Source organism: Pan troglodytes, chromosome X, assembly GCF_028858775.2.
Source record: "Pan troglodytes isolate AG18354 chromosome X, NHGRI_mPanTro3-v2.0_pri, whole genome shotgun sequence".
Classification (NCBI taxonomy): Eukaryota; Metazoa; Chordata; class Mammalia; order Primates; family Hominidae; genus Pan; species Pan troglodytes.
Genome location: NC_072421.2, coordinates 65,244,035 through 65,256,141, shown reverse-complemented (window position 1 = coordinate 65,256,141; position 12,107 = coordinate 65,244,035). Strand labels below are relative to the sequence as shown.

Sequence of the window (12,107 nt, the reverse complement as noted above, 5' to 3'; positions counted from 1 at the left end):
AGAGCTCTAGGTTTACCCTGCTGAGCTCTCCCAGGGGCAATCTGAGTGTTCGCGCAGGTAGGAGCCGCTAGATACCCCAGAACACAGAGTGACTCTGTGCCCTGGGCCGAAAGGCGACATTTCTGGAAGGAAAAACTTACCGCATGTCCCCGTAAGGTCCGGAGTAGCTATCCATCCAGGGGCCCATTTCGCTTTTGACACAAGTGGGACTGGGATAGGGCACTCTGCTCACCATGCCGCCAGGGTACCACACATCAGGTGCGGTGAAGTCGCCTTCCTGGCCCGCCAGCCCCTGAGGGGGCCGAGTGTAGCCGTAGGGGGCTACAGCTCCCGCCTCGCCGCCGCCGCCGCCGCCGCCGCCGCCGCCGCCACCACCCCCCCCACCACCACACGGTCCATACAACTGGCCTTCTTCGGCTGTGAAGAGAGTGTGCCAGGATGAGGAAGCGGCGGCTGAGGGTGACCCAGAACCGGGTCCCGCTGCACCCGCGCCATGCAGGCTCGCCAGGTCCCCATAGCGGCACTGCGCCGCCGCAGCCGCCCAGGCGCTGCCGTAGTCCAGCGGGTTCTCCAGCTTGATGCGAGCGTGGGGATGGGGAGGCGGCGGAGGGGGCGGCGGTCCGGCCAGAGCCAGTGGAAAGTTGTAGTAGTCGCGACTCTGGTACGCAGCTGCCTCGTCCAGTGCTCCGGACTTGTAGAGAGACAGGGTGGACGGCAGTTCAAGTGTCCCGGAGCTCCCTGCTGCAGCGCTGCCAGAGCAGCCTAGGCTCTCGCCTTCTAGCCCTTTGGTGTAACCTCCCTTGAAAGGGGAATACTCAGCAGTATCTTCAGTGCTCTTGCCTGCGCTGTCGTCTAGCAGAGAACCTTTGCATTCGGCCAATGGGGCACAAGGAGTGGGACGCACAGCGGGTGGAACTCCCAAAAGTGGGGCGTACATGCAATCCCCCCGAAGCTGTTCCCCCGGACTCAGATGCTCCAACGCCTCCACACCCAGGCCCATGGACACCGACACTGCCTTACACAACTCCTTGGCGCTGTCAGAAATGGTCGAAGTGCCCCCTAAGTAATTGTCCTTGGAGGAAGTGGGAGCCCCCGAGGCCTCCCTCGCTCTCCCGCTGCTGCTGCCTTCGGATACTGCTTCCTGCTGCTGTTGCTGAAGGAGTTGCATGGTGCTGGCCTCGCTCAGGATGTCTTTAAGGTCGGCGGAGCAGCTGCTTAAGCCGGGGAAAGTGGGGCCCAGCAGGGACAACGTGGATGGGGCAGCTGAGTCATCCTCGTCCGGAGGTGCTGGCAGCTGCTGCGGCAGCCCCTTGCTGGCGGCCACGGCGGCTCCAGGCTCTGGGACGCAACCTCTCTCGGGGTGGCACTCCGGGGCCGACTGCGGCTGTGAAGGTTGCTGTTCCTCATCCAGGACCAGGTAGCCTGTGGGGCCTCTACGATGGGCTTGGGGAGAACCATCCTCACCCTGCTGCTGCTGCTGCCTGGGGCTAGTCTCTTGCTGCTGCTGCTGCTGCTGCTGCTGCTGCTGCTGCTGCTGCTGCTGCTGCTGCTGCTGCAGCAGCAAACTGGCGCCGGGAGGTGCTGCGCTCGCGGCCTCTGGGTGCCTGGGGCCCGGGTTCTGGATCACTTCGCGCACGCTCTGGAACAGATTCTGGAAAGCTCCTCGGTAGGTCTTGGACGGCGGCCGAGGGTAGACCCTTCCCAGCCCTAACTGCACTTCCATCCTTGAGCTTGGCTGAATCTTCCACCTACTTCCCTTACCCCGCCTCCCCTTCTCTTGCTCAGAAGAGTTCAACAGGCTGTGATGATGCGGTAGTCGCTGCAGCTAGCTGCCCACCTGCGGAAAGCTCCAGAGAAGGAAACTTGCGGGAGCAACCACGCAAAAAGCGCTCTGACAGCCTCAAAGTCTCGTGCAGAAGAAGACACACGGTGGACAAGATCTGCCCTGCTAGGCTCACAGTCTGTCTCTTAATACTTGAAGGGTAGATTCAAAAGATGCCCAAATCTTAAAAGAGAAAAACAAAATCCTCCACCTTCCAAATTCAGTGTCCACTGAAGTAGGTGCAAATAAGAACTGAGTTATTATCTTTTTCTTTTATTTCGGCTTTTTTGTTTTTGTTTGTTTTGTTTTTTGGCTACTGAAGACCTGACTGCCTTTTCATCTTTTGATCTCTGGCTCCGCACTCGGGGTGGGGAAGGCAGGAGGAGGTGGAGAGAGAGTGGGGGGAAACAGAGGGTTCTCCCCGCGTGCAGCCTAACCAGGCGGGTCGTGGCTGCAGTGCTGAAGCCGCTCCCCAGTCGCCTGGCTCCTAAGAGCCTTCTTTGCAATGTGCAGCTAGCTCGCCCGCTCGCAGCCAAAGGGAGTTACCTCTCTGCAAACTCGGGCTGGCAGCGCTGGGCCGACGGGGGCGGGGGGGCGGGTGGGGAGAAGGGTGGTGAGGGGGGTTGGCTGAGAGTAGCCGACTGAGGCAGCTGCGGGAGAGAAGACGGGGGAGCGGGGGAAGGCAGGGTGGGGGGAGGCGGGGTGGAGAGGAGGAGGACAAAGGCAGCCGTCAGTCCTACCAGGCACTTTCCTTGCTTCCTCCGAGTCTTTAGCAGCTTTTAAAAACTTCACCGAAGAGGAAAGGGCAGCTCCGGGCGGCGGCTTCGAAGCCGCCGCGCTGCAAGAGGCGTTGGCTGTCGCTGGAGCCGGGCTGGGGCTGGCGTGGTGCGTCCCTTCGGCTCCTGTACAGCACTGGAGCGGCTAGCTCGGCCCTTTTTCCCTCTGTCGCCTCCTCTGCCTCTGGGCTTGCTCCGGACCGTCCCGCTCTCCCAGCAAGCTGGCTCCCCGGGATCTCGGAGGGGGCGCTGGGAGGTGGAGAGCAAATGCAACAGTTTGCGAGTCGGGTCCCGCCCCCGCCGGGCCGGCCTCCTTGCCTTCCCACCTCCTTTTCCCTCCCCTCCCCTTTCCTTTTCTCCCCTCCCCTCACCGCGCGCTAACGCCTGCCTAGTGGCTTTGGAGAAACAAGTGCTGGCGCAGCGTGGGCGAGGGCAGGAGAGGCTAGCTCTAGCCCTGGAGGACCCCTGCTTCCTGAATAGCTCCTGCTTTCCTAAACCAAGGTTTAGGCGCCAGGGCTCCAGATTTCCTGGAGGCCAGCACTCACCAAATTTGGTTCCAAAGCCCAATCTAAAAAACCAACAGGGTGGAGGCGAGGGAGGGAGGAAAAGGACGATAGGAATACCTGCTCCTAATGGCTGCCAGGGGTTCTTTTCAGGACTGATAAGAGCGCGCAGATGGGAGAGTGGGAGAGTCTCCTACAAACTGAGGAGCAAGCCATGACCAAGCCAGCAGATACTTGCTGAAACCTTAGATTCCGTCATAGGGATAGATCGGGCCTCGTGGCATTGTGCCATTTGCTCTAGGAACCCTCAGCCCCAAGAATCAGAGGTCATTTCTACCCTCTTCTCTGCCTTTCTTCCTGTCTGGAATTGCCTTTAGCCATGCATTTCTCATCCAGACTCTCAAAGGCAAAATCACCCAGACAAGCAGGTAAACACACAAACACTAAAAACACTTGCCATGTACACATAGGCGCTCAATTTTGTCCAGAGCTCTGCAAACGTTTGCTTTGTATGCAGCCGCTTGCTTTTCCAAGTTGCCTTTGCATATTTTAAACTTTACAACTGGAACTATCCAAGGATAGAACCTATATAGGGCTGCTTTTCGCCTCTTGATGGACAGCCAGGCGTGGAGGATGATGTGGGTTACTGCAACTGCTCTTTTGTGGAGGAGGTCCCATAAGCCCTGTGTAAAGGTGGAGATGCAAGTGGGAATGGAAAGAGAGAGAAAATGTAAACGTAAACCTATAAGGAAAACATCTTTCCTTTATGTCAGTAGAGACCCTGGGCCTCCCTATGTTTTAAATTCCTTTGACTTCTGATTCTGGGGAGGCTCTCTGTTCCAAAAGTCATTCTGAGATTTTTGCCTGGGTCTCTTTCGCTTTTTGCAGTCTTCTACAGAGAAAAGATGGGTTGTAGCTTTGTTGTAGCTTTATCTTGTGCACAGCCAAACATCATAGGCATTTACTTACCTTGACCAAAGAAGGTAACTTAAACCTAAAGGCAAGGAAGACTGGATATGATAGGCTCTATTTCACAGATGAACAGGCTGAAACAAGGACATAATTTGTTCTATGTTCCACATTAGTAAAACCTAAACTAGTCTTCCAGTCCATTGCTATTTGAGCTAGACTCTAGACTCATCAATCGCATTGTCATTTGGGAAATGGCTATAAATGAACCTTCCAGAACACAAAGGCCTGAAGACCCTTTCACCTGAGGAGGTGAAAAATTATTTCCTGAGATTTTAATGGCTACAGCCTTCCTTGAATATACCTCACCATATGTAAGTAGAATGCGTAGATACTTCAACCTCATTTGAATACTCATTGCAACATTTAATTCCACCACAACTTTCAACTAGCATTGCTCAATAGGAATTGAGTGGGCTGGCAGGATGGTAGAATGGAATTAACATAGGTCTCAGAGCCAGGAGAACTATGTGTCTACAGACTAACAGTGAAGGAAGGTGCAAAAATCACTGAATGAACAATGGACAGGAGTGAGGAGGACACATAGACACAAAGAGGCCTGAAAAAAAATTAAGGTGAGAAATAATGCTCTGAAGTTACTCTGAATAAAAAGCAGTCTGACATTCAAACCTGGGTCTGAAAGACTCCAAAGTTTATGTTGCTTCCACATCACCAACATTGTCTTCACAGTTTCCACATCTGAAAACTGTTGCCAATATAAGTTACCCTCAGAAGGCTAGTGTGTCATTTAAAAGACATAATGTGTATAGAACAAACTTGTAAACAGGAAAGCATTCTACAAATCTGAAGGATTACTATGTTATTTTTATTTTTAAAGATGGTGCTGTCAACAATTATATCATTATCAGGAAAGGTTAACTACTATAAGCATATTAGGGCCATATACTTTATTTGGATTTTGAACTCTGATCTTCCAGCTCAAATCTCATTTTCTTCCCATTGCTTTTAAGAACAAGAGACAATTATTGAATAATATTATATAAGTTCACTGTTTGTACCAGCTTTCTTCTTCTTTCTCCTCCTGTTCTTTGCAGTTTTTTAGTAATCAAATGGAGCCAGAGGTGTTCTCTCAGATTAGTCAGGTTGAGAGTAAGTTTCTGCTATAAGCTTCCTCTGCAACTTCAAGAGGGATTTATTAATAAAGTCTTCCCTAGCTCTTTGCTCTGGAAAGCCAGGATGAGCTGACCTTTGGAAAATGGTGACCATCGGGTTTTATTTCCGAAGTATCTCACACATCTGCCCACTTATTTCATCTCTGTTGTTGCCAACCTAGTTCACTTCCAGAAGGCACCGTTCTCTTCCACCTGGAACACTGTAAATGGTCATCCTCCCTCCACTCTTTCCTAGAATCAGTTCTGCATTGTGCAGCCAGAGGGTTTCTTTTTAATAGCCGTACTGAGGTATAATTGATATATACAATAAGCTGCACATATTTAAAGTTGCATAAATTGATCATTTTTGACACACGCGTGCACTCATGAAATCATCACTTAATCAAGATAGTGAATATATCTATGATTCCAAAAGTTTTTATTGTGCCACTTTGTACATTTTCCCTCCACCTCTCCTATACTCCTCCTCCTCAGGCAACCAATGATCTGCTTTCTGTCAGTATAGACTGTTTTTCACTTTCCAGAGTTTTATGTCAATGGAACTATACAGCATGTACTCTTTTTTTTTTTACTTGCATCTTTCACTGAGCACAATGCCTTTGACGTACATTTAAGCTGTTATGTATATCACTAGCTCATTCTTCTTTATTGCTAAGTAGTATGCTATTGCATTGCTGTACCACGCTTTGTTTATCCATTCACTTTTGATGGACATTTGGGTTCTTTAAAGTTTGGGGCTACTACAAATAAAACTGCTATAAATATTTGTATAAACATCTTTGTATGGATGTATTCTTTCATTTCTCTCAGGTAAATACTTAGCCATGGAATGGGTGACTCACAGGGTAGGTATATACCTACTTTTGTAAGAAACTTCCAAATCATCTTCCTAAGTGATTGTATCATTTTACATTTCCACTTCACCAATACTTGGTATGGTCAGTCTTTTTAATTTTAGTATTCTAATTAGAGGTGTCTTTCCCATTTAATTTTTATTTCTCCCATGAATAAAGATGCAGAGCATTTTTCATGTGCTTATTTTACAATTGTATACTTTCTTTGATGAAGACTGTAAATTTTTTCTCTTTTTTTTTTTAATTGGGCTACTTGTAATTTATTATGGGGGTTTTAGAGTTATGTATTCTGAGCACAATTCCTTTATCAGAAATATGATTCAACAATATCTTATCTGTAGTTTGTCTTCATTATCATACCAGTGTCTTTTGAAGCACAAACATTTTAAATTCTGATGAAGTCCAGTTCATCACTTTGTTCACTTATGAATTATGTTAACTTACAGATTATGGTGTCAGATATAATAAATCATTTTCAAACTCAAGATCACACAGATTCCCATCTGTGTTTTCTTCCAGAAGTTGTATAGCTTTCAGTTTTACATTTAGGTCTGTGATCCATTTTGAATTAAGTTTTGTAGACAGATACCCAACTTTTAATATAGATGTCCTATTGTTTTGGCACCATTTTTTGAAAATACTATTCTCTCTCCACTTTATTGCCTTTGAATCTTTGTCAATAATTAACTCTCAATATATATTTGCATAGAGCGTTTTTTAGAAAGTTTAATCTGGTCATATTATTTCCCTGTTTAAGTCCTGTCACTGTCTCCCCATTGCTCTTAATAGAAAAGTCCAAAACATTAACCATACCCCACATGATCTGCCTCTCTGATCTCATCTCATACACCTTTCCTCCTGTTTTCTGAGATCCACTTACACTGGCCTTTATTCAGGTCCTCCAACGACTCCATAATCCTTCCTGCCTTTGCATATTCTGTTCCCTCTACCTGCAATGTTGGTTCATCCTTCTCTCTATTTATCTAGTTAATGCCTATGCATATCAGCACATCCAGGAAGACTTCCTGAACCACCTAGGCTAGCTCAAGTCCCTCACCCACTCACCTTTTAATATATTTTAATAGCACCCAGTATTTGTTGGAGGACTTCTCACAATCTGTTTTCCTCACTGAACTGTATGTTTCCTAAGAGCAGGAATCATGTTGGTTTTTGTTCATCATTGAATCCTTAGGACTCAGCCTGGTGTGGGACATGGTCATTGTTTAATAAATATTTTTTGAATAAATGAATGGATTTTATTTTCACAGAATTAAAATTCTGTTTCCAAACTGGGAGTTTGGTTTTGGGGGGTTGCCAAATGCCCTGTGATTTCAGCATATTTAGGTATGTAATAAACCTTTTTTCAACTTATGAGCAAAGTAGAGAATCACTCCAATTCATGCACTGAACGAATATTTGTTAAGCATTTACTATTTGCCAGGCTCTGTGCTAGGCACTTGGAATTCACTGATGAATAGGACACTGTGGACCCTGCATTTAAGGAGCTCATTCATGATCCAGGAAGGAGAGTGAAGAACAATTTAAATAATTACATTTAAACTGGATTGGAGATGAAAAGAGGGGCTTATGAATAAACTTTCAGAGTTGTTGCCTCTGCTGATTTGTGGACATCTGCTATTTCCTTTGCATAGATGCTTATAAAGGACTACTTTCTCATCTCAATATTCTTTCTGTCCTCAATGTTGAAGCCATCATCTCATCTTATCCTTTCTCATAGCTCCAGCCCTAACTTCTCCCCTGGCTGCCCTCTTCCAGGCTATCTTCAACAAAATGAGAACAGAGGGTTCTTTCTTAAAAGACAACTCTGATAGCATCTGTCCTCTGCTCTATAACCCTCAATTACCTGCATCAGGGGTTTCAAACCCAAATATCTCTTAAGTAACAAAAATAAGTGAAAAGAGCTTGGTATTAGAGAGATAAAGGGGAGTGGTGGCAGCTGTAATCGACTAGGGATCAGATGCCCCATGTAAAGTGGGCAGTCACTACGCAGCTCCAACTGATTGCTGTCAGTCAGGAATGTGGCCTCAATGTTCCAGATGTTTCATTATTTTCAAGAACAGCAGCATTCCATATTTTAATGTGGCATCTCTTGATTTTTGAAAATGATGGCTACTAATTCAGATGGTTTAAAATCATCATGCAGGCCAAAACTCTGCAGGCCAAACAACACATGTCTGTTGATAAGAATCAGTTTGTGGGCTGCCAGTCTGCAAACACTGGCCTGCAGATTCATGTCCAAGTCCCATAGCCTAGCCTTTAAAGTCCATCACAATCAAGTTTCAATTTTTCTTTACAGCCTCTTCTCACACCTCTTCCTCCTACCAACCACCAATCTTTTTAGTCACATCAGACATCTTGGGCTCCCTCTGAATATACTCCATACTACTGAAGACCTGACTATCTTTGGACCTTGCTGTTACCTTTTACTGAAATTTTATCCCCCCTCACTTCCTTCATGACTAAATTCAACTTATCTTTCAAACGACAGCCCAAATGTTGAATTCTTTGGGATTCAATATTGGGAATTATTTTCTAGATTGATTAATCATAGTTAATTTATATAGTACTTTATTTCTATCTCTTTTAAAATACTTATCACAACCAGATATGTATTCTAATTTTATAGATGGAGATCTATAGATATAGAAATAAATCTTTCTCCTCCACCAGGCAGTATCTCCCACCTCCTGCACTGCCATTCCTTCATTTCTCTAATTTGTTAACAAATAAGTGGAAATTTTCACTGTATGCCAGGCACTCTGCTAGACACTGGGACTAAGAGCTCTACATGTTTTGTTTAACCAAAATATAGGTATACAATATTAAATGCGGCCAGGCGCATTGGCTCACTTCTGTAATCCCAGCACTTTGGGAGGCCAAGGCGGGCTGATCACAAGGTTAGGAGTTCGAGACCAGGCTGACCAACACGGTGAAACCCCATCTCTACTAAAAATGCAAAAATTAGTCAGGCATGGTGGCGCAGGCCTGTAATCCCAGCTACTCGGGAAGCTGAGGCAGGAGAATCACTTGAACTCGGGAGGCGAAGGTTGCAGTGAGCAGAGATCATGCCACTGCACTCCAGCTTGGGTGACAGAGCAAGACTCCAACTCAAAAAAAAAATTAAATTAAAATATGTTACAAAAGTAGTATAAGAAAGAGAGGGGCTCGTCTATACTTCTGCTGTTTTACTCCTAATGATAACTTACTAGGAACCCACTGTGATATACTGGCATTGCAGAACACTGATAATTACATATTTTTGCATAAGAAACCAAGCAGTTTTATTCCTACTTTATAGAGGGGTTAACTGAGGCTCAGAAATATTAGGTAATTTGCCCAAGGTCAGCCAGCTAATCAGAGGCAGGGCCCGTACTATGAACCTGGGTGTTCTATTAGAAAGCAATTGATCTCTTACCACTCTACTTCAACTACCTCTCTGATGCTATAGTGTGGTGCTCTGTTCATCCATAATATAAGAACCAGACATTAGGTAAGCAGGGACGTTATTGAATCTTTGTTATAGCAAGGCATTTTGTAACAGAGTTGTACAGTTACATCTGATGAAAAATAAAAATAATTTCCATTCTTATTTATATGCCATGTGACCTCTGTCTTAATCACTGAACCACTTTAAACCTCATTTTACTTTTTTTCTAAAATGGAGATAATAACTTCTTTCTTGATGATTTGTTGTGAAAAACCTAGTAAAATGATGAATGCAAAGAAAATGCATAATAAAGATTATTTTAATTGTCTATTATGTGACAACATGTATATTGTGTAATTGTTATAATATCTCTCCAAGTGAAATATTATTGTTTGTTATTATCCCCATTTTAAAGGTAACAATATTGAGGCAGAGTTAAAGGTTCAAGCCTGGTTTGTTTGACACAAAACTGACTGTCATATTACTTCTCGGGCATTAGGCAACAGTTAATTACCGGTATCATTTGTGTACTGCTATTTGCTTTTCAAAATGCCTAAGGATATTTGACCCCAAGTTCAGGTGCCAGGGATAACATTTGGGATTCAAAGTTTAAACTCCACATTTAAAAGATTTCAAAACATGTGAAGCAGAGGTCAACAGCTGAAAATTAGTTTAGCAAGGTCCCTCTTCCTCCCTACCCACATTTCACTCTTCCCCAGGAAAAAAGCCCTATCCCAGTCCACTCTAGAAACGTCCTTGGCAGCATTCTTTGCTGCAAAACATATATTTGTAGATGGCAAAATACTGGGAATCTTGGCTCATATTCATTTAGGCTCCACCAGGTACTGAGGTGGGACTCCAGTAGCTGCCAAAAGGGAAAATGACCACCAATCAAAGAACATATGTCACCTTTGGGCCTTTAAGAATGGAGTATTCTGGGGAAATCAGAATGAGGCCAAAGATGCAATTGAGGCTACTGCTATCTTTCACAGTAACAGAACCTCGCTGTAGAATTCAAAGGTACTAAATGATTGCTATCATATCCGTATTACTTCTCTGGTGAAATAATACAAATGATGAGGAGGGGTGCCTTCACCCTGTCTTCACACCTTCACTCTCTGGCAGCAGTGATACCACCTGACTTTTGTACAGGACATTGTGGTAAACAAAGAACATTTGCATGTATTACCTCAGTCAATTTTCATAGAGACTTTTGGAGTTAAGCACAGCATGCACTATTATCTCTGTTGCACAGGAGAGGAAACTGAGCCTCTGAAAGCTTAAGTGACTCACCCAAGGTCATTTAGCTATTCAGACGCAGAGAAATATGGGACACGCATTCTCCTTTGTCAGAATTATTTCTTCCACACCAGGGTTTTAAGAAATTAGCCCCACTCATCAAGTGATCCCTGGTCCCCAGAGATACAAATTATTTGCTGCTAACTGAAAACTTTGGTTAGGGTTGGACTGGCTCTATCTTGACTTGAGGACAAATTATTTGTACTCATTTCCTGGCAGCTGCTTCTGGGAATGGGTGACAGCGAAGTCACAAGGGAATAGCACTGATGATGTGTTATAGGTGGAATCCCACAATTCCTTGCTAATGCCTTCCTCTACTTGCCTAACAGAGAAGTATGACATATCTCAGAAGCCCCTGAGGAAATGCCCCCAGCCCCCTTACTTTCACTCTGATCCAGGGCAGATAACTACTTAGAATATCATGAATCAACTTGTGAACGTCAGAAGTTTCCTTAATTTCTGGCCGAGTAAAAATGTAAGTTAATAAAAAGAAGGGGTATTATTCTCTCATATTTTGGAAAGTACAGGGTTATCAGTAGGAATTCCTATACCTAATGAGTCACAAACAGTGCTTTGGTATTTGTCAGTTGAAAATCTGTTACTTTATTTAGATAGATGATTCAAGCTTTTGTAAACTAAAATTTTGAATTATTATGATCAAAGCCATGGAGAAAAACAAACAGTATTTTTCAACAGACCAAAACTGATTACATTCTCATAGAATACCAATTCTGGCTATATTATTTCCTGAATCAACTGAAATCTGGGACTAAAGCATATTCAAATACAACAATCAAATACTAGCATATCAGAAATAGCCCCTTTGTCTCCCATTCAGCATTATCATCCCTTAGTCACCTGCTTTTCAATGCTGGCCAAAATGTAACTGTGTGCACTATGGCAGTGTCCAGAAAACTTGGATGCAAAGCTGTTAAAAGCAGTTTCTGTCAAAGATGGCAAACCAGGACAGTCATATGGACACAAAAGGAGTACAATATTGCAAGGACATTTAGCTTGTGTGTTCAGATTGAAATGAAAGGGCCTTATCAAGGAATAACAAGGTTGTGGTTCTATTATCTATTATAGGATATAAGTGATGGACTATTATAGCAGCTAACATTTATTATACACTGACTATGTGCTAGCCATTTCTCTTCTTTCCTTTCTTTCTTTTTTTTTTTTTTTTTGTTTGTTTGTTTGTTTTTGAGATGGAGTTTCGCTCTGTCGCCCAGGCTGCTGGAGTGCAGTGGCACAATCTTGTCTCATTGCAGCCTCTGCCTCCTATGTTCAAATGATTCTCCTA

General features: G+C 44.6%; 1 protein-coding gene across 6 annotated transcripts in view; it reads right to left on the bottom strand.

Annotated features, from left to right (window-relative positions):
• The window catches only part of AR (androgen receptor), a 184,727-nt gene extending 181,799 nt beyond the window's left edge, over nt 1–2,928 (bottom strand). For 5 of the 6 annotated variants that reach the window (XR_008541895.1, XR_008541896.1, XR_002941296.2 and 2 more), the window contains exon 1: nt 141–2,928. Coding sequence is in view for 2 of the 6 variants with exons in the window: in XM_024352970.2 (XP_024208738.2) it covers nt 141–1,723 (1,583 nt within the window). In the remaining 4 variants the exon portion in view is untranslated. 6 annotated transcript variants of the gene reach the window in all.
• Between the last annotated feature and the right edge of the window lie 9,179 nt (nt 2,929–12,107).